Genomic DNA, 22,539 nt, shown 5'->3' on the forward strand with positions numbered 1-22,539 from the left:
ACATCAGAATGAAAAAAGGATTTATTTTCACATGAAACAGCACACTGATATACCACAAATCATATGGCACTGAAGTTCATTTCAACGTAACATTCAAACCTCATTGTTTTCATGCACAAATAACCTGTAATTTCAGATCAGAGGTCATTTTATTTCGCCACAGAGCATCTTATTATGCCTAGCATATCAGGATCCAATACACCATGAATGCTGACCTTTAATAACTTAGCAACTTGACTTAGAGCATAACACAGCATTTCACTAGCTATCATTTATTATCGATTAAGCAGCACACGTAGCGTCATTGTTTCATAATTCACTAGTACAGTACAGATCTCTAATTTTTCAGCTTGACTCCCAGACACAGAGCTAACTCGTTCCTTTGGATCTTTCCATCCTTGTTGACATCGCAGTGACGCAGCAGAACGGCTCGCAGCTTGTCCAGCTCAGGACCCGTGATATTAGGCTGGAGAGGAGAAAAGTACAAATTCATCTCTAACTAATGTGGTGACTTTCCCTTCTTTGTATTCAGTATTTATTTATATTATAGATTAATATCTGTGTAACTAAAGAAAACGGGTAGAAAACAGGAGTTTTGTTTTTGTTTACAGCAACGTGTCATTAGTGTGTGTGCATGAGCATGATCAGTTTTTGTATTCAGGAAGTAGGGAGTCTGATAAATCTGTTTCATATAGATAACACAACATTACACACTCGCCATAACACGTAATGTAGGTCACACACAAAACAGTGAAGCTGTATAGGAACAACTCTCATTTCTGCTGTTGAAGGGAGAGAGATGGTACAACAGGGACAGCAATGACTGATGATTAATCTTGTTTACATATGATGATGAATGATTTCGCCACCAGCAATTACTGAGCAGATACATTCTCTGGCCACTTTGTTAGGCACACCTGTTTCATTTGCTTTAATGTGCACAAACTGGCCAAAATGAAACAGGTTGTAAAACACTGCCCTGTCTGGTGACTTGAAAACATGAAGCCATCAGGCAGATGGTTCACACTGTTGGTGGTGGTGTAATAGTGTAATTTTCTTGGCACATTTTGGGCCCCTTAGTACCAATTGAGCATCACTGCTGACCATGCCCATCCTTTTATATCATCTCAAACTGCTTTCTTGAACGTGAAAATGAGTCCACTGCACTCAAATGCCTTCCACAGTCACCAGATCTTGATCCAATAGACCACCGCTGAGATGTGGAAGAACAGAGGGGGGTATAGTCTTCAGTAGGACGATGTTTTGTAAGCTAATGTCAGCATTTTCAGCTAAGTACTACTCTGACTGGCACAACCATTACATTAAGTGGACCAAAGAACAGACTCTTACCCTGACAAGGCCCATCATATCCTTGACAAAGCCATCGACCTCAGGACCCTCAAGTGCTCCTGTCTCACTCTGAACAAGAAAAAGAAAAGAAGTTGTAGGAAAGTAGAGAGGCAAAAACAAAGGCGCTTATTATCCTTTGTAACTTACTTCCCACTCACATTAGTCAGGCAGTCAGCTTTTTCCTTTTTCCTTTCTTTCTTTTGTTTGCTAGTTAGGGGTGAGGGTTGTCCCACAATTGTTATGTACAAAGGAAAAGGAAACTCATCGGAGGATGAATGAAATTAATTGCAGGCGTCGGTGAAACGACTCATAGAAAAAAGTTTAAAAATCAGATCTTAGGGAATCACGTCACTGTCTTTTATTCTGTGCTAAAAACTACTCATATAAATACTTAAATGTTTATAGAATAGAACTGGGTTTTACCAAGAGACCAGCTCTTAGCTCTTTAACCTTCTGCCTATGTTAAAATATTAGCTAACTAACTTGTTCCCATCTTTCTACTCTATTATATGTTAAGTACTTAAACTACTTTATTCTTTAATATCCTGAAAACTGCAGAACAATTGTCAGTAAGCTGATTTGATCATGCATCCAAGTACAGAAAAAAAGGGTTCATTCAGATCATTTCCTCAGGTATAACTTGACAACTGCATGCAGATTACTTTCGGGAATATGTGGGCTTATTGGAGGGTTCTCAGGCTGCAGTAGGTGTTTGATTAATCAGAATGACAGCGTTAACTCATCATCCCAGAGTGTGATTTGACTACATAATGGATTATTTACATCATCATCTAGATTACAGATGTACCGAGCCCACCGCAGCACAGTATGCAAATCTGTGAGTGCTATTAATTGGCACAGGAAGACAATAGTGCTGATGATATCTGTCCTAGGGTCAGTCCTACTGATAAGAGATTCAATAACAAGTTGAAAAGAGACTGCTGAACCCATGTTTTATGTTACAATCTGATCGACACACTACATGGAAATTGGCAACTGCAGGCGCAGAAAATAATATATTATACAGCCGTCCACTGCCGGCAGCTTTATCACCACAGGGTGCTTTGCTCATGATTTCTGCTGAAATTATTATTATTTTTTGTATTTGCTACAGCAAAAAATATCTGCTTTGTTTTAACAAAGAAAACCTGAATCCAAACATCCAATATTATTTGACCCCTAGGTTTGCATTTGGCAAGCCAAATAGTGTTTGTCTACATAGATGCAGATTTTATTTTAATATTCAGTCAGTTTAACACTGAGCCAGACAGCAGCCTTTCTCCCTTTAGTCTCTAGCTTGTTGAACAAGCAACCAAAGAAATATTTGTTAGAGATGGACAGTTAATAAACCTGCACATAGCTGCACATTGTGTGGCATGTAAAAATACCTGCAGAGTAATACCTAATTTGGTTTACTCCTACTAAATATCCCCTGTATTTTGTGCCTCCTTGCTTATGTCTTCAGTTACGTGTTGTCTTCCACTGAGATCGATCATGTGATTCATCACAACTATCTGCTACGACTTGCCGTAACAATTAACAGTACACTGAGAAGTTGGAATACAGTGCAGATGCAACATTTTAGAGGCGCAACAAATGTAGTGATGATGTGTCACTTGTTCCACACGATGTCTTACCACAATATTCCCATATTTTCTTTCAGAATGTGCTGATGAATAACGTGGAAAACATGTCTGGAAATGATTGTCTTTCATCCACTCACTGTATTATTGTACTTACAACATCATAGTGGTTAAAAATCTTCTCAAAGTCTCTCTTTCTCTCGTCTTTACTGCAGGCCTTGGATGAACAAGGGACGAGACGGGAGGAGGGAAAAAAGTTAAACAAGAATTTGATTTAATCATAGATTTTAATCTGTTGTTGATCCAGTTACAAAACTTATGAAAGAGCAACATAAAGAAGAAACTTACATCCATTCGGAACTGGAGAAGGAAATTTTCTTCTAAAGCTAAGATCCTTACGGGAAAAACATGGAAAAAACAGGGAAATAGTTTGTATCACCAGCTTTGAAATAATCTTATGAATAGTTTCATTCATTCTTACAGAATAACTAAACAAACGGACATTCTGTGTATCCGGTAAGAGACAGTGGAATTCATTCTGAGACATGTAGCGTCTTGAGCTGTTATCACTGAGCAAGAATCTTTGAGCCGTACCTCGCCAGATCGTTCAGATCCAAACGTCCGTCCTTGTTTTTGTCAAAGATTTTCATCTGCAAGATAACAGGATGTGTTAAGAAGCATGAAAAACATAACCCTCAGTGAACGTCTGTCTTATTTCTTTGTTTTTCTGCCTTTTTTCTTAAAACCACCTGCGACTCTAGAGCCACTCATCAATCTGTATGCCTCTATGGGAGAATCAATCTCTTGTAAAATGAAAACTATAAAGGAGAAGGAATAGGCTGTCTGACACTTGAGGCTGGTAGAAAAGTAACTGGGGAAAAAGAATTTGTATTTGATATTGCTCGATTTTGATCCTTTTGTCATTTGATAGCCGCAAAAGCAAAGAAAATACCAACAAAATGACATCACAAGAATCGCAAAAATCTCTAATAAAAACTAAATAAAAACAAGTAATGTTTTGGGGACAACCAATACAAGTCAACATTACAGGAAACTCACAACTCCTTTACCAGCTTTACACAGCCACACAGGAAATGCAACAGGCGATCCGGCTAACAGTTAAGTCAATGAAGGGGCCGATGAGTCCAGCTTCACACTGAATCAACAGCATAAACTGTCAGCAAGGACTAATCGCACTTAATTCAAGAGTTGGATTTACTACCATTGCATCAGTGTAGTCCTCCAGCTTGTCCGGTGTCACTTCCTTGTGCTGCAGCTCGAACAAGTCTTTCAGGAAAGCCTGTCGGTTTATCAAATAATCAAACAGCAAAACAGTCAGTTCTAGGAGTTCTAGTTTACAAATTCTGCAAAAAAACAAAACAAAACCAAAACAAAAATAGCGCTTTATTTATGCACGGTATGAAAAAAAAGTAAAGACATTCACAGCATTGACATGCATTTAAAGCACCGTATATCTCTAAATCAAACAGCCATTACTAGATCACACCAAAAACAACGAATCTCTATTCTGAAGAAAAAGATTGCATCTTGGTATGTGGAAGAACAGGAAACAGTCAGTGAGGAAAAGACACATTAAATGCTTCTGCTTCACAAGGAGTTTATTTTTGTTACCTTCAGCTCCTGAGCCGATATGTAGCCACTGCAGTCAACATCATACTTCCTCCATATCTAAACAGGCAAATCAGCAAAGTATTACATGTGATGTCCCGCGGTTATTGAGACTATCTGAATACTGTAAAATCACGGTAACTCATATCATCATGTTTTTACAGGATATTAACTAAAGAGAATTGCAGTTTGCTGGTGAAATTCCCTGGAAGTGCAGTGCAGATTTACTTTAGATCGATTATTATGGATTTATTGCCAACAGTACTCACTTGTCTGCCTTCACATGCAAACACATTTGTGTGACATCTCATTCTTTATCCATAGGATTTAATATGATGTCAGACCACCCTTTTCAGCTATAACGGCTTCAAATCTTCTAGGACGGCTTTCCCACAAGGTTTAGGAGTGTGTTTATGGGAATTAGTGAAGATTCTTCCAGAAACACACATGTGAGTTCAGACGCTGATGTTGGACCAGACCGCTCTAAGTAATCCCAAATCGGTTGAGGTCAGGACTCTGTGCAGGCCAGTGAAGTTCTCCCACACCAAACGTGCTCATTCCGTGTCTTTCTGGACCTTACTTTGTGTGCTGGTGCGCAGTCATGTTGGAACAGGAAGGGGCCATCCCCAAACTGTTCCCACAAAGTTGGGAGCATGACATTTTCCAAAATGTCTTGGTATGCTGAAGCACAGAGCGTTCTGGAACTAAGAGACCGAGTCCAACTCCCCAAAAAACAACCCCACACCATAATCCCTCCTCCACTAAACTTTATACTTGGCACAGTCCAGCAGACAAGTACTGTTCTCTGGGCAACCATCAAACCTAGCCATCGGATTGCCAGAGGGAGAAGAGGATGAGAGAACACGTCTCCACTGCAGCTGACACTTTACATGCACTTGGTGATGTAAGGTGTGGATGCAGGTGCTCGGCTATGGAAACCCATGCCATGAAGCTCTTTCTGCTCTTTGTTCTTGTACTAATCTGAAGGTCATATGAAGTCTGGAGGTCAGTAGCAACTGACTCTGCAGAAAGTTGGCAACCTCTGCAGAACATGCACCTCATGCTTTAATTTTACATGGCCTACTACTCCGTGGATGAAATGCTGACACTCCCAATTGCTTCCACCTTTTTTTTTAATACCACTAACAGCTGACAGTGGAAAATTTAAGTGTGAGGAAATTTTACTTGTAGCACAGGTGGCATCCTATCACGGTACCACCCTGGAATTCCCTTTGTGGAAGAGCGACCCATTCTTTGTTTGTTAATTTTACCCCTGTGAGCACAGAAGTGAAGTGGAACACCTGAACTCAGTGATTTCGATGGGTGAGTAATTTGGGTAATATATTCAGGAAAACCTGTTGAAGGTTTGAAGAACCACAATGGGCTATCACCACACTGTAAAGCATTTCAAACAACAATCAGTAGCTGCAAGCGTTCATGCAGAAATCTCACATGCGACTTGTTGAATCTGACCTGCCATGAAGATTTTTTAGTCAACTTAATCAAATAAAAGAACACCTGAGCCCATTCATACTCTTCCAACGTGCAAAAAAAGGACGATGATGTCCAGTGAAATAATGTATCATTTGAGGATATAAAAAAACAGTCCACTAATCAGATCTTTAACGGTGTGTTCTCCATATGCAAGCCTCAAAGCCTGGGTCATCAAGATACCACTGGGGTTTGAGAGGTTTTAATACTACTGGCATTACTTTTAATTGTTAAAATTGTTGATGGGCGATGCTTAGGTCATGCCATGCTCTGCTCTCGTGTGTTATTTTTGACCTTACCGTCATGAATTCAACAGTGTTGTCCAGAGGATTTTCTCTGCGGAAAACTAAAAGGAAGTTTTCATCCTCAGGCAGGATCATGTGGGCCAGCTGGAAAATAAAAACAGACACAAAAATCTGAGTAAAGACAATGATGATGCTCCGTGAAGCTTTTCATCTTAATTCTCGACTAAAGTTTCCATATTGGGAGACAACACATGGGGATGATTTAATTTAGGTGTGGTCCTGCACTAGCCCATCCTGGCTCCTCTCCAGTTCATGATGCTTTACTCTTGTCTGTCCTTCTAACCAACATCAGGCCTCCATTAGCAGATTAAACCATCTTCGATCATCATTCCTACTAAAACACGAGATAATACTGGCGCATTCAGGTCACAAATCCTGATGAGACCTATAGTAAAACAAAATTGTTTACTGCACAAAATATGTGGCTTTTAAAGAGCTGATTGCCTAAACAAGTGTTGCTTAATGGTTTTTTCTTAGCTCGCTTTAATGCCGTGAAACAAAAGTCACAGATGCAAAACAGACCTCTGTAAGTTTTCTTTTTGCCAGTGAGGCATGTGGTCGCAACATAACAGTTGCACACACCAAAGAATTCATGCCATGATGTATATCTGGCACACAACAGTTTGTTTGCTAAGTGCACTTAAACAGATCACTCATGTATAGAAACAGCAACTGCAGCAGAGACAGGATATTGTGGCTTTCTGGGTTTTTGACTTCCTACTAATAATATATGTGAGGATGTCTCAAGCGTGCAGGGTGGGGAGATGGCATCATGACCCAAAAAGTGGTTGATTCAGACACATTTATCTTCAAGTGTGTAGCAATTCCTGGTACAAACCCAGATGAGATGCTACATCTATAAATGATATGACTTAAATAAGTATTTCAACTTATACCACTATGATGCAAATAAAATGCTCAATATATGTCCTAGCACACATTTACATGTAGTGAATTTTTATGTGTTGAGACTGAACATTAGCTACACTTTGTTAAAAATGATAACTGCAGTCTTTATGAATGTGTGTGTGGAGCATCGCAGCTAAAGCTCTGTCACCTTGAATCTTGCACACACATCTGGAGGACTCTCTATGACAAGTATGACAAGAGAAGTGTTTGAACAGAGGTGTTAGTTTACTACATACTCTGTTTAGAGACTGAACTTGTCTCAGAGACTGAACTTGTCTCTGAACTAGTTCAGTTTCTGAGCTAGTACCACAGAGCATTGTACACATTATCCTACTGGAAGCAGCCATTAGAAGGTGGGCACACACTGGTGGAAGTAAAGTCTTCAGGTAGCCTGTAGTGTTCAGTTAGTGCGAACTTGTGCCAACAATGGTGTAATACCGTATATGAATCAGAATAGTTCCATGCTTTCTTTCCATTCACCTCAAATCCTGGCCTACCATGTATATATTGCAGCAGAAATTGAGACTCATCATATCAGGCAGCATCCAGTCTTCTGCTGCTGTAGCCTATCTACTTAAAGATTCACCATCTGTTTGTAATGAGTGGATATTTAATTTACTGTTGCCTTCTTATCAGCTCCAAGAGTTCTGGCCATTCTCTGACCTCTCACATCAGCAAAGCACCATAGTACTGGCACTCTCTGAATATTTTCTCTTATTCAGAACATTCTTTGAAAACTCTAGAGATGGCTGTGTGTGAAAATCCCAGTAGATCAGCCGTTTCTGAAATACTCGGAGCTGCCATTCTGGCACCAAAAAACACACCATGTTCATTTAAATCACCGTTCTTCTCCAGCTCTGAAGGTCAGTTTGACCTTCAGCAGGTCATCTTGACCTTGTTGAATTTGATTGCTACCACAGGTTTGGCTTATTAGATATTCGCTTGATTTAACAGGTTGTAAGCAGCCAGGGACTGCATGTGACAACTGAAACTACGATTGCCTTTCCATTTGTTTGGACAAGAGCTTGAATCACCTGCTAAATTAGCACAACAATTATAATAGCTTACATAAAAATGATTATAGTGACATCCACACAAACAGAGTTGGCACAAAAGGATGATTGTTACCAGACTGGAAATTTTTATAAGCAATTACTGACATAAAACCTGAGTTATGGTTTTGAAACTGTGTCGGGAAATTCAGATGGGCAGAACATGAAGCTACAAAGAATACTCTGTCCCTGCCTCGGTCACAGTAAATCTTCAACGGGGCACTTAGGGAAGATATGTATTGATTTTTATTTTCAGCTTTCTGAGTAAATGCCTAAGCTTTTGTGTCTGTGGTTGCTGCACACATGGGAATGGTCTAATGAATGGCTGAAAGTTTCTGTGTTAGAAGGAAACATAATTCATTTCATTGCTCTGATGAAGCACTGTGGCTACTGCTTAGCTGGGAGGTGCATCAATTACCCAGAGTGGAGCTCGGGAGAGCAGCGACATATAAATATGTCTGTAAAATTCAGGGGAACAGCTGCTGCATGTTAACTCGTCAGTCACATTTGATTTAAGGAAATAAATGGAATAAATCAGAAAGTCCTGTAAGAATTAACCCTGGTTAAACCCAAAAAAAAATGATGTCGATGTTTGAAGAATTAAAATAAATCAGTGGGCCTTTCACAATGCCAGTATATTGTTTACACTGCATAATGTAAGCATCAAAAGAACAAAAGAGTACAGTTTATACATTGTATATAGAGCAAACTGATATTTATTATATGGACTGTTACTCTTTAAATTAGGATTTTCGTGCTATTCTCCTCTGGCTGTCTTTTCGCTGCAAGGATAACTTTGGATAAGCCCCATTAGTCCGAATAATTTCAGTTCTTCTTAGATAACATACAGACTGAGCTACTGTCATACATAGATGAGGTAAATAAAAGAAGAAAAGGACATGCAGCTAAAGGAGTGATAGGAGGACTTGAATAGACAAAGTGTATAGAAAACAGGAAGTTAGCCCAAGAAACTAAACAAGTTATCAGAGAGTGACTTTGTAGTGTCATGCTGGATGTTTGTGCACACCAAAGTCTAGAATTGTACAGCTTAAATTTTCACATTTTGCTGAAAGCTTTGGTATTAAAGAAAAAAGGAGAATTCATGTGTGTTATGAGACATAACTGGCTGTACCTCCTGAATCTGTAGTTTCCCGTCGGCAGTGACATCATAGGCAGACATAAACCTTTTCTTCAAATTCTGGACATCTTCTTCAGTGACTTTGTCCTGTACAAATTAAAACAAAACATTGATTCTCTATCCAAACTCAACCATTACAAAACCAGTACACGGTTTAACTGAAAGGCAGCTACAGTGTGGAATAAACAACGGTTCTAAATGTACACAGTAATAAAATATAATTGTGGCGTGGGTGTGGTCCTTGGCCAGCTGCAGAGGAGGCGTGACGCAGTGAGCTCCCGGGGCGGCGCAGGGGCGGGGTGAACAGGTGTGCTGGGATCTGACAGTGATTGTGTCTCTTTATATGTTGGCAGTGACAGACGGAGACGGAGATGACAGCAGAGAAAGAGAGCGCGGGAGTATATGTGTCCACGTACAACCCCGAGTTTAATAAAAGTTCTGCATTGTCAAAGTCGCTCCGGCTGGTATTTCTTGGGTCCACCGTTACACTGGTGCCGAAACCCAGGAAATACCAGCCGGAGCGACTTTGACAATGCAGAACTTTTATTAAACTCAGGGTTGTACGTGGACACATATACTCCCGCGCTCTCTTTCTCTGCTGTCATCTCCGTCTCCGTCTGTCACTGCCAACATATAAAGAGACACAATCACTGTCAGATCCCAGCACACCTGTTCACCCCGCCCCTGCGCCGCCCCGGGAGCTCACTGCGTCACGCCTCCTCTGCAGCTGGCCAAGGACCACACCCACGCCACAATAATATATAAGATAAATCCAGTTATGCTATTACATACAGGTTGCTTACTATATATTTGAGAATCTTAAGAATCAAAGATATTGAACATAATACTTCAATGGGTGAGTCACACTTATTTTAAGCAGTGTCACCATGGATACTTATTTAATCTAAGACTTTTTTTTCTCTCAAGGTCTGCTTTCTCTACCCCAGGCTAACTGATCCACAGCTTAACCCACAGTTCACTTACTTGGCCTTCCTTTTCACATTCCCATTCTCACTACTCACTACATTATCACTGCAGGAGATCACCTGCCTACATCTACCCTCTACCATTCTCCTGTCACTCTGCATGTCCCCCTTCACAACATCTATGAACCTCCTCTGTGGTCTTCCTCTTCCCCACCTGCCTAGCAGCTCCACCTCAAACCCCCTCTGTCCAATATATCAGCTATCCCTCCTCTGCACATGTTAAATACAGCTCAAACTTGCTTCTCTAACTTTGTCTCCAAAATGTAGAACCCGAGCTGTCTATCTGATGTTTTCATTTCTAATCCCGTCCTGGTCTTTCCTAGTGAAAATCTCAGCTTCCTCAGCTCTGCCACCTCCAGCTCAGCCTCCTCTCTCTTTGTTAGTGCTAGCATCTCCCAACCATACATCACAGCAGGTTTCACTACTATCTTGTAAACATTCCCTTGATCTCTTGCTGCTCCTTCTGTTGCAAATCATCCCCCACACTCCTCTCCGCTCACTCCACCCTACCTGCACTCGTTTCTTTACTTCTCTCAAGTGTATTTAAACTACTCTACCTTGAATACCTCAACTCCTTGCAGCTTCACTTTTCCACACTTCTCTCTCATTCACATATTCTGTCTTACTTCAAATTTCATTCCTCTATTATCCAGGGCATACCCCCACCTCTGCAGGGCCTTTCTACATGCTCCGTATTCGAACTACAGGTCACAATGTTGTCTGGGAACATCATCGCTTTCTAAGACTACTGCTTTGATCTCCACTGCCAGCCTGTCTTTCACCATGCCAACAAAAAGGGGCTCGGAGCCGACTGATCCATCCACTGGAAACCATCCTTGGGACCTGTGCGAGCTCGTTGTAATTACTGCCAGACCAACCTGTTGACTCAAGTCAAAGAGCAGTCCTGAGAGAGCTGACAACTTTTCGGACAAAATGAGATCTTTTTCAGTTCATTTATCAGTCATTCGGTTTATATAGTACCCTAACAACAATCCAGAGGCTTGTGACTGGAGTGACTGGAGCTCATTAGGTGAGTAGGTCTTCTACTCAGTGGAAGGTTGGTGGTTCGATCCCTGGCTGGTCGCCAAAGTATCCTTGGCCAAGATACTCAACCCACAAATTACTCTTCGATGTATTCATTGGAATATCTAATTGTTAGATAGAAAGCACTTAGATACAGTGGGGCAAAAAAGTATTTAGTCAGCTACCGATTGTGCAAGTTCCCCCACTTAAAATGATGACAGAGGTCAGTAATTTGCACCAGAGGTACACTTCAACTGTGAGAGACAGAATGTGAAAAAAAAATCCATGAATTCACATGGTAGGATTTGTAAAGAATTTATTCGTAAATTAGGGTGGAAAATAAGTATTTGGTCACCTCAAACAAGGAAAATCTCTGGCTCTCACAGACCTGTAACGTCTTCTGTAAGAAGCTTTTCTGTCCCCCACTCGTTACCTGTATGAATGGCACCTGTTTGAACTCATCATCTGTATAAAAGACACCTGTCCACAGCCTCAAACAGTCAGACTCCAAACTCCGCCATGGCCAAGACCAAAGAGCTTTCGAAGGACACCAGGAAAAGTATTGTAGACCTGCACCAGACTGGGAAGAGTGAATCTACAATAGGCAAGCAGCTTGGTGTGAAAAAATCAACTGTGGGAGCAATCATCAGAAAATGGAAGACATACAAGACCACTGATAATCTCCCTCGATCTGGGGCTCCACGCAAGATCTCATCCCGTGGGGTCAAAATGATCATGAGAACGGTGAGCAAAGATCCCAGAACCACACGGGGGGACCTGGTGAATGACCTGCAGAGAGCTGGGACCAAAGTAACAAAGGTCACCATCAGTAACACACTACAACGGCAGGGAATCAAATCCCGCAGTGCCAGACGTGTTCCGCTGCTGAAGCCAGTGCATGTCCAGGCCCGTCTGAAGTTTGCCAGAGAGCACATGGATGATACAGCAGAGGATTGGGAGAATGTCATGTGGTCAGATGAAACCAAAGTAGAACTTTTTGGTATAAACTCAACTCGTCGTGTTTGGAGGAAGAAGAATACTGAGTTGCATCCCAAGAACACCATACCTACTGTGAAGCATGGGGGTGGAAACATCATGCTATGGGGCTGTTTTTCTGCCAAGGGGACAGGACGACTGATCCGTGTTAAGGACAGAATGAATGGGGCCATGTATCGTGAGATTTTGAGCCAAAACCTCCTTCCATCAGTGAGAACTTTGTAGATGAAACGAGGCTGGGTCTTCCAACATGACAATGATCCAAAACACACCGCCCGGGCAACATAGGAGTGGCTCCGTAAGAAGCATTTGAAAGTCCTGGAGTGGCCTAGCCAGTCTCCAGACCTCAACCCCATAGAAAATCTGTGGCGGGAGTTGAAAGTCCGTGTTGCTCGGCGACAGCCCCAAAACATCACTGCTCTCGAGAAGATCTGCATGGAGGAATGGGCCAAAATACCAGCTACTGTGTGTGCAAACCTGGTAAAGACCTATAGTAAACGTTTGACCTCTGTTATTGCCAACAAAGGTTATGTTACAAAGTATTGAGTTGTATTTTTGTTATTGACCAAATACTTATTTTCCACCCTGATTTACGAATAAATTCTTTACAAATCCTACCATGTGGATTCATGGATTTTTTTTTCACATTCTGTCTCTCACAGTTGAAGTGTACCTCTGGTGCAAATTACTGACCTCTGTCATCATTTTAGGTGGGGGAACTTGCACAATCGGTGGCTGACTAAATACTTTTTTGCCCCACTGTAGAAAAAAGTACTAGTATGAATGGATGTGAATGAGGCATATTGTGTAAAGTGCTTTGAGTCTTCACCTAGAATAGAACAACACTGATCCATTGAGATTCCCAGTGGACAGACTGTGCTGGGTCTTTTTATTTTCCATTACCATCTCAATTATGTGCTTTTATCTGATGGATTCTTAACTTGCTATTTGATGCACAACACTGTACTAGAGTTGCATTCAAGAATAAAGAAAACACTTTCTAATAGACTGTAAACAAAATTAAATAGACCATAAAAAGAAAGAAAAAGCAGTGCAGAGTTAGTTTGTTGCATGCTTATCTCAGCTTCTTTCATTTCCTCTGCAGACCAGTTTCTTTCTCTGCCAGATGTCAGATAAGTGTGAATCAACTGAAGGCGATAATTTTGAGCCACTGAAGTTCTTTTAAAGTATATTTAGCAGCTCATCTTTCAGTTCTTTTTTAACCATGAACCACTCTGTAACAGTAACTATAGAAACCTGTGGATCTAAGGGGCTGAAGTCTGACTCTCTGCTTCATCCAATGCAGTGTACACAGTCTGCAGACTACAAGGTGACAGCCCTTCTCATTACAGAAAGAGTATTGCTCTTGAGCATTAGCCTTGTATCACTCACTCTGTTGCTAAGTAAAGATTTTAAAGCAAACAACTTAATTTGAAAAACATGTTTTTCTAGACTAGCACAATACTAACTTGAGCATTGTTTAGATTTTACTGCCACATTAGACTTGCAATGTATCACATAAAACCTGAGTATGCAACTTGTGAGCAATTCTTGTACAATATTTTGCACCACATGCATAATTATGTGGCATGATGCACTCCAGGAAACAAAAGAACAAACCAAAGAGCACTGTGTGGCTGATGCTGCCCAATAGTTCAAAAGCAATGAATAGAAAAAAACAGAATGACTGTCAAGTGCTTTTGTAGCACAAAAACAAACACACCAAACACTATATCACCTTGGGGGGGGGGGGCATTATGGATGGAAAGCAAACATCAGAAAGACAAAAAGGACATGTGGTTGGTGGTCTGTTTGTACTAGTACTACATAATTAGTATCCAAGGGAGTTCCACTGATAAACACACATGCAAACATGAACGTGTGCTAATAGATGTGTGCTTGTCTCAGTGTCCATTAGGAAAGAGCTGGCTCTGTCTTTTTTTCAAGACAATGGTACTATAACGTTCCTCAGTAAACACGATGTGTCATTAGTGCACAAAACACACAGAAATGGCCAGTTTCTAATCACGTCAAGTGCTTTTCCTGACAGTGCCCAGAGCTCTTTAATTGAGTTGTGCCTAACATCCTTAAGTCACCCCACCCATTTTAGATAGCTCCATAATGTTCAGCTGCCCACACGGCAGAAAATGCTGTGAATTCTGTGTCTGAATTAAAATTGGGATTACCCAATTCACGCTTTTCTTTTCATAAACTGCCTCCAGTGAATTCATGAGACCAAAAAGAAGAAAATACCTCCTACTGTGCAGCAATTTGTAAATTTTGTGGCAACAGAAATGGAAAAGCATTAGACTAAACAATCTATAAAATGCAGGCCTTCATGCAAATTTCTACACCACTACTTCTACTGATACTATATAGAGATAAAATCATACTACATGCACACAGAGTGTCAGGATCAGATGTTACGATGCTATAATTTTCAGCATTGTGCTTGATCAGCTGCCCTTGACTGTATTTAACAGCTGTCTTCGCAATAATTCATCCAGAGGCGACTTACCTGTGGACGCATTCTTTTCATCATGTGACGGAAAAAGTCATCAAGCTCTTTGCCCTCAATGTAGCCATTATCTGTCCAATTATAAAAAAGAAAATCCCGATGTCATTAACAATTAAACAAAGTTGGATTTTTTTTCAAATAAATAAATAAATACCTAGTGGAGAAGTAGCTCTACCATAAACAAGCCGAGTTCATATTTTTAGGTGTCTTGTGCAACTTTGCACTACTGCTTAGTATTCAACACCCTCTTTGTTTTATCTAATCTTTTCAGATGTGATTAATACAAAGTTCCTACAGGAAATGAACAACTCACTCATTCTCTTCTTTTTTTATTTTTTTTAATGTGATTATAATATTTCAACTTCATGAGAGGTCACCTTTCTTAAATGTCTAACAATGACAAAAAAATAATTCTAGGTACTCCACTGTTTTATGTATCTTTATTATAAGAACAATAAGAAGACATGAGTGAATGTCCTTACCATCTGCATCAAAGTGTTGCCATATCTCCAGGAAACCAGCTGCGTCCAGGTCCTCAAAGGCAGAGTCCATGTTTATTAAGGAAAAGCAGGCTGTGAACTTTACACATACAGAAAGAACGACGTCTGAGGTGACAAACTGTTTTTACACTGTAGCCTGCTTGGTTGACATATGCTTTTTGTGACTAAGCGAAAAACCACTCCTCCTTCCTCCGTGTATGTGTGTGTAGGGAGAGAGAGAAACACACAGTTCACATCCAGAAGGAACAGCACTACTGTATTTGCCATCTGGTGGTTGTTTAGCTACACTGCAAAGCAGATCTTCAACTGGAACAGCAGATACACACAACGTGACAAATGTTATAGCCTGTAAAATTATTTTAATCAGTATTAATTGCATGAAGAAATGCCCATCATCAGACTTAGTGGAACATATTTAACCGTGTCCAAACAGAACAAGTGATGTATTAATGACAGAAGGAAACAACCAAACAACAAAAACACATTGAAGTGCATTAACAATCTAAGTAAACCTAAAGTGATTACGTTTAATAAATAATTACGTACAAAGAATTCATTTCTACATTTATAAACAAGTGAGAGGAAAACCAACAAATGATCAAGACATCACCGGCCACTGTTTGCTTTTTTTGAATTTTTTTTTTTTTATTATTCCAAATAAGTTACAAACAAATCCCTAGTATAGAAGTGTACTTAGTACCAAAACAATATAGGATTCGCTGCGGTCACATAGGTGTGTGGCTATATCATATGTAAGTATATTACACGTGCATATGTTACACATACATATATACACACACCTACATGTATGACAGCACATATATACATACAGTACAACTCACAGTCACATCATGCAGTCACACACGTAGACACCGAGGTCTAAACTTAATGCTACGAGTTATTTTCATGTTTCTCCCACCAACAGAAACGATGTGGACACTCAAGTTTGGAAGGAAACTGGAAACTATCTTTCACGCGACACCACAGATGTCCGGATCCTGGAAACTATCTTTCACGCGACACCACAGATGTCCGGATCCTTTGCTTGCAGCATATTGCAAAGTAGTGCTTTTTTTGTTTTTGTTTGTTTTAGATAGGCGTGAACACCTTTGAGACAAAAAGTGAAGTCTGAGTGTTGAAAATCAAAGCAGCTCTTAGGGACAAGACTATATACAGCAGAGACGTTATTTCAAGTCCATGATTAGTGACAAAGAAGCAAAACCTAACCCTAGAAAAAAGACATCAGAAGACACCATAATATATGGAAAAGGTGCACCAGTAAGACCTTTGGCCCTGACTTGAATTAGGCTCTTGCACAGTAACATAAATACAAGCCATGGCCCTTTCACACTGTTCATGAAGACCCAATCTTGAGCGCACATATCAAAATGACAATAGAGCACAGCTCGACCTGCAGAATAAGTAGTTAATGCGATATAAAAGGTTGGAGTTTACATACCGGTGTTTATAGAGTGTGATGCTGACATTATGTCAGACCGAGTGACTGCAGAGCTCGAAATAAAAACAGAGGCATCTGTTTAAGACTGAACTGGCAACACAGTGCAGCATCACACTCAGGAAGAGTGGGCTGACTGAAGCATATCGGCCACTAAAAACCGACGTGGCATGAGTGGGATATCAAACCATTTATGCAACGTCTGTGAAACTGCACGGTCCAGTATCAAAAAAAACAGCATCACGTGCAGATGGAGAGATGAGCTGTCCACAAATCCTTTGCCACTTTCACTGTTTTCTTTACTTTTTTTCAATTCTGAAGATTATTGAGTCCAAAAGCACCATGTATTTGAGAAAGTTTGCAAACTGTATCAGTGTGAAAAGGTCACTGCTTGTTCTTAGAAGAGAGAAATCAGAAGAATTTGGCCTGAGACCCGAGCTAATGTGACTCAGTCAGATCCTGAAAATGGTATGTACAAAATAGCCCGAAGGTCCACGTGGTCAAAATACTGCTACCTTCAGTTCACTTTCACTTTAGGCACTGCTTGCTTTTTGAATTTAAGCATTATGATTGCCACCTAATGGCTTGAGATTTTTCCCCCGTCCTGTGTGGAAAGTAAAAGTGAACTAAATTTGGAAGATGCTGAGGAAGAAGAGTGTCTGAAGGCTGGATTTCCTTCCTGTATCCTGCTTTTACACAGAGGACAAACTGATGAGGTTATTTTCAAAGCCTGGGCTTTTCTTTTGGAGGAATGTCAATATTACTCAATGAATAACATTAGTCTGTTTTTGGAAGGAAGGAGCCCTCTTTATCTTTAAGAGCAATACAGAGTCTCAACATTTCGACTAAAGGCTGCAATTTGTTTTCAGGAACACTTAGTAAGAATTTAATTTTGTTATAAACACAGAAATTTGGCCAAAATGTATACAATCAAACTCTGTATTGCACTTTAGTGGTATCCTCTCCCCTTAAAACAGCAAATAAGATATTTTTCCACAGTGTTTACGTACAGAGAACAGTATTATTTAACAGTGCTGAAGCCATACTGATTATCAATAAAGTTCAGGTTAAACACATCGCACTGTCACTCCAGCTCTTGCAGTGAGTCTAACTTGAGTCCAGGTGGTGTGTTTGCTTTACACTGATTTAGAGTTATCCCTCAGTCCTGCAGTGTAGTCTGGCTAGTCCCCTGTGAGTAAGTCAAAGTACATCAAATATATCTGAGTTCTGTCTTTGCTTAGAGTCTCAGCTGAAACCTGTATATTCCTGTAAAAAAAACACGAATTGCATAATGGATTCAGGCACCGTTGAAGTCCCCAAAAAGTCCTTTGCACATGCTGAAGATTGTATATACCAAAATCTGTAAAAATATATTGAAAAAAACAAACGCCATTGATTCCTGGTCTGGTTGTATGGGTAAAGTACAGTAATCGTGACGTGAGCGGTATTGCGTGTTTGGTCCTTCGGAGACGAGCTATGGCAACAGACAACAGAAAGACTCAAGTTAAAGATTTTACACGTACACACACTTTCACAGTCTCTCTGCTTTTTTGTATAAATGTCATGCATCATTTTTAGTGGTTTGAAAACTTAAGATTTCTATTTAAGTTCCAGACATGAGATTTTTACCTGAAAGCAGAGATCAATAGTGTGATCTAGAGAGGAGAGAGAAGGCTGTCTGTGAGAAGGAAGCTCTTTTGCGACATAGTAAAGTATTTGGGTTAGGTTAGATAACCAAAGAGTTAAAACCCATCATTAAACATGATTAAATTAAGAGGTTTTCTTTTTATAAACTACTACAAACCAAATATGATTGTTGTACTTTGCAGTCAGACAGGACCTACAGGTACAAGCTCTAACACAAAAGAAACAACAGTTAGGTTTGCTGCCCTGTGGGGGCCTTCCTTCGTTCAATGTAAATTTGAAGCTTGTCAACAGGCGTTTTACGTCAATTTGTTTTACTTATATCAAAATAAAGTCTTTGTCTGCCTCCTCCCCAGAGTCTGAGGACTTCTTGCCTGCTGCTTTGTCCTTGTCTGAGTTTGCACTTTGGTCCTTGTTCTTGGAGGAGCTGTGATCTTCAGAGTTGGTGCTGAGAGGGCTGGATCGCTGAACAGAGTCCAACATAGATCTCACTGGTGGAGATAAAAGGAGAAGAAATAATGAAGCAAGAAAGAGAAGAAAACTTTAACAGTTTTAGCTGTTTATTGTTTAGTGACTAACCCACAAGGACTGATGGCTGCTTATTTTCACCTCGGTTCTCTTTCTATATTATGGTTATTTTTGAACAGTAGGATAATGGAAAAAATAACCATGTTTGCTGCTGTAATAATGATATTATTAAGTTATAAGACTATGAAAGGAAAGCGAAAATAAAATTAAATCAAGAGAACTTGTAACATTTTAGCTATCTATGTTTGGACCTTTTAGCTCAGAGCCTCGAGCAGAAGCATAGTTAGCTTTTTTAACCATATTTCTAAACTGGCAACAGACCATTGTGACTGTGCAATTTGAAGAGTAAGATTCAGTACCATGGCATATGATTGGTTGAGTTGACATGAATGAATTTAAGCTCTGTGGTCCCACGGGAATGAAAGAAGTGGCGTTCCATATGTTCCATTAAGAAATGGAGAGAAAATTGCAATATTTTAAATATTCTCAACGGCAGCCCTACACTCAGTTAATAATACATAAACTCACTTTAGGGATTAAGATTTATGCTGTCCACAGTTTGAATATTGGCTTTGATCCCGTCTTTGTAGTTTCAGCATATTTCAGGAGCTGTACTTTGTATCTACTTTCAAAAAGAATCTCACTCCAAACTCACAACACTTTTTCTGAGTGGTAGCCTGCATGAAGTTGATTTTTCTTGCTTATTGTGATCATTATGTTGAGTCAAAATGGCAACTTTTTGCTTTTGAAATCTTGCAAAATTACATTTTTTTTTAAAAGTTTACTAGTGGTTTTACTTTGCACTACATTGACCAGCAGATCACGCTGACAACTGCAGTGCCTGGAGCGAGGCCTGGGATCCCAGATGAGATCTGGAGGAAAGTGCAAAGTGCAGAGTTTCAGAGGCGGAGCTGTTGAGTGATCATCATGGGGAACATGAGGTGTTTGGACAGTAATATGGGCAAGTTCAGTGAGATGACTGAGACCAGGGGGAAGACGGTCTGTAGTCTTCGCTTACTGGACCACAGTGGCTTCAGGCTTCTGGTGAACTGGGACTTTAATCTGAACAGAAGTTAACATTGCTGTTTAAATGTAGTTTGAATAAACACACTGTGTGGATTCCTCCATCAGGAACAGATAACAACCAGATAACAACCAGATAACAACAGGGACTACATTTCAGCTCCTTCTTGTGTCATATTTAGATTCAAATCAATGACTTCTTTATGTGGCTACTAAACTGAGCTCCTCCTTTAGGCAACTCTGGAACCTTTCCGAGTTATTTCTTTCTGTGATGTTGCATTTCATTTACTTTTTTCATATAAAGTTGAATTTACAATCATCATAAGGAATATAAAGGCAGTGCTTTACGTTTTAAATGTTGGGATCTACCCAGTATTTATGTTTGAAATGAAAACTTTTGTCAAAGGTCACTTGAAGATTGGCCACTGGACCAGGGTTTCAAATACAAACTCTCACATTAATAATTATGTGTAAGTGTTACATAATAGATAGTAGATCAAAGGCAGTGAGAGCCTTGTGAGAGCTGTGACCCGAATCTGTCAGTGTCACATCTGTCATTTTGTAGAAAATACAGCAGCGGCCTCCACGGCACGATAACAAATACGAGACCGCAGGGGAAGCAAACACTGTGTCAGATCCTGACAGCGAGATCAAACATCCACCAGTCTGTCCAACTTCACGAGGAGACAAAAAAGTAACAGCTGATGTATTTATACGGGGATGACTGACAGTTCACTGCATTTTCAGTGAGGCTCTAAATCTATTTTCTTTAATGTGTTAACATGAACAAAATAGGAGAAACGTACCTTCCTGAGTGGTTTTGTTGGTGGAGACTCCGTCCTTGCCTTTTTCCGATAGCACCCTCTTCAGTGTTGGAGGAAGACCTGCGGCTTTATGAGACACACTGCCACTGCTGGTGGAATCTGAGCTCTCATCTATGTGAAGAAAAAACAAAGCAAGAGAAAACAATCTTTAAGCATTAAGTATGGATACATACCTAACAAAATAAAACATCGCACAGAGTTTGACAGTACCTATGCTCCTGCTGCTATTTGTGGTCCTCGGCTTCTGCGGGATTGTAGGTCGAGCAGCCAGAGCAGGCTTTGCTCCCTGTGGCACCGGTGGTTTGGGACTTACTGGTCCTCCTGGGGAACTCGAGGAAGATGTAGCTCTGAGACGAGGAGCTGGCTCTGGCTTAGTCTCACCGCGTGGTGAGGTCTTCTCTGGAGAAGCAGGGTCGGGCTTACTAACAGAACCACCTGGAGACCTGCTTTCTGGAGTGGTGGGTTGAGGCTTGGCTGTTTTACACGTGTAACAATGAAAAAGAAAAATCTGTTTTTTTATTGTTTTATTGTACTGGAAACATCAAAAAGATTCTTAAACTTTCTCCTCTAAAATTTCAGGTATATGAAGAAGAAAAAAGCTCACCTGTTGTATTGCTGTCAGGTCTGTCAGGGCTGGAAGACTAGAGCAGACGAAAAAAACAAATAAACACTGGATCACTACACAAAACAGCTGAATTGTTTTAGATCAGGCTCAAGTGCACAGATGCAATTGCAGTTTTTCAGTTTCAACCATACACACACCAGGAAGCCAACCAGAAGCGGCGTACAGCAGGAGAAGCTTTAGTGCTACTGATACAAGGTACAAGACCCAGAAACCCCCGAATGATGCAAATACCACAAACCTCTCGGTGCGCAAACTTTTAGTTTAATCCCTGGTGTTGCCACACTAATTCTTCCCCCTTTGAATCAAAATACATTTTTTTCCGTTTTCTTTTTTTTCCTTTTCTATTTTTAATACACACCAGGGGAAATAAATATGTCAGAGTGGAGAAAGCAGACGGACGTGCGGGACGAGTAGTTGTATGGCTGGGAAATCTATGTAGGTAGAATATTCACAGCACTTATGTCATGCTGTGAGTCATGACAGAAAAAAATAAAATCGGCCTTCTTTTTCGTCTTAATTTTGTCATTTTGCTTGATTTCATGTTTCCATCAATTCAACTTTGCACTTGTTTCCATTCCTGCTACTCTCACCTTGCCCTCTGGCAGAGAGGCTTGTTTGTGTTTTTATGTCAACATGTTGTCAGGTGCTGTGAGCAGCCTGAGGTCATCAGGGTCCTTGCATGCCTTTGATTTTCGATGCTTCTTATTTTACACATCCTCCCAGCGGGGACGTCACACTTAGTGACTGTTGAATAAAGGAGCTTTGACAAGTGGAAGCTCATAACCTAGAGTGCTTTGAATCCAAATATGCTCTTTTTAAAAAAGCACCACCAGCAAGGGTGTACTGGGATATCGTTGATTGACTGATCAGGATCCTCTGAACTTATTAAAACTACAGTTTACAGTTTATTTTTCCATTTATCTGCTAAATAAGACTTGTTTTAAATAAACTTAAATAAC

General features: G+C 40.3%; 2 protein-coding genes across 3 annotated transcripts in view; both read right to left on the minus strand.

The window, feature by feature from the left end:
• Window positions 1–3: 3 nt before the first annotated feature.
• Window positions 4–15,678, minus strand: scgn (secretagogin, EF-hand calcium binding protein). The gene is made up of 11 exons (XM_004565148.3): window positions 15,463–15,678; window positions 14,981–15,051; window positions 9,452–9,544; window positions 6,353–6,442; window positions 4,566–4,622; window positions 4,156–4,233; window positions 3,528–3,583; window positions 3,282–3,327; window positions 3,091–3,150; window positions 1,351–1,419; window positions 4–466 (listed from the first exon to the last, which is right to left on the minus strand). Exons 1-11 carry the CDS (start codon window positions 15,530–15,532, stop codon window positions 338–340), a joined length of 819 nt encoding a protein of 272 aa, XP_004565205.1. The 5' UTR covers window positions 15,533–15,678; the 3' UTR covers window positions 4–337.
• Window positions 15,679–15,812: 134 nt separating this feature from the next.
• The window catches only part of LOC101480246 (F-actin-uncapping protein LRRC16A), an 89,676-nt gene continuing 82,949 nt past the window's right edge, over window positions 15,813–22,539 (minus strand). For both annotated transcript variants that reach the window (XM_024804198.2, XM_076889776.1), the window contains 4 exons: window positions 21,560–21,596; window positions 21,166–21,429; window positions 20,938–21,066; window positions 15,813–19,071 (listed from right to left, as the gene is read on the minus strand). In XM_024804198.2, coding sequence (XP_024659966.2) covers window positions 18,899–19,071; window positions 20,938–21,066; window positions 21,166–21,429; window positions 21,560–21,596 — 603 coding nt within the window. In that variant the 3' untranslated portion in view covers window positions 15,813–18,898. The remainder of the gene's footprint in view (window positions 19,072–20,937; window positions 21,067–21,165; window positions 21,430–21,559; window positions 21,597–22,539) is intronic.

The sequence above is a fragment of the Maylandia zebra genome, linkage group LG11, assembly GCF_041146795.1.
Source record: "Maylandia zebra isolate NMK-2024a linkage group LG11, Mzebra_GT3a, whole genome shotgun sequence".
NCBI classification, from domain to species: Eukaryota; Metazoa; Chordata; class Actinopteri; order Cichliformes; family Cichlidae; genus Maylandia; species Maylandia zebra.

Excerpts from the sequence above, each read along its gene's own strand:
- scgn (XM_004565148.3), bottom strand. The coding sequence starts at position 15,532 with ATGGACTCTGCCTTTGAGGACCTGGACGCAGCTGGTTTCCTGGAGATA. Across the intron at positions 6,443-9,451 it reads GGAAACTACAGATTCAGGAG|CTGGCCCACATGATCCTGCC; the intron begins GTACAGCCAGTT and ends TTTATTTTCCAG. Across the intron at positions 3,151-3,281 it reads TTCTCCAGTTCCGAATGGAT|GCCTGCAGTAAAGACGAGAG; the intron begins GTAAGTTTCTTC and ends TGTTCATCCAAG.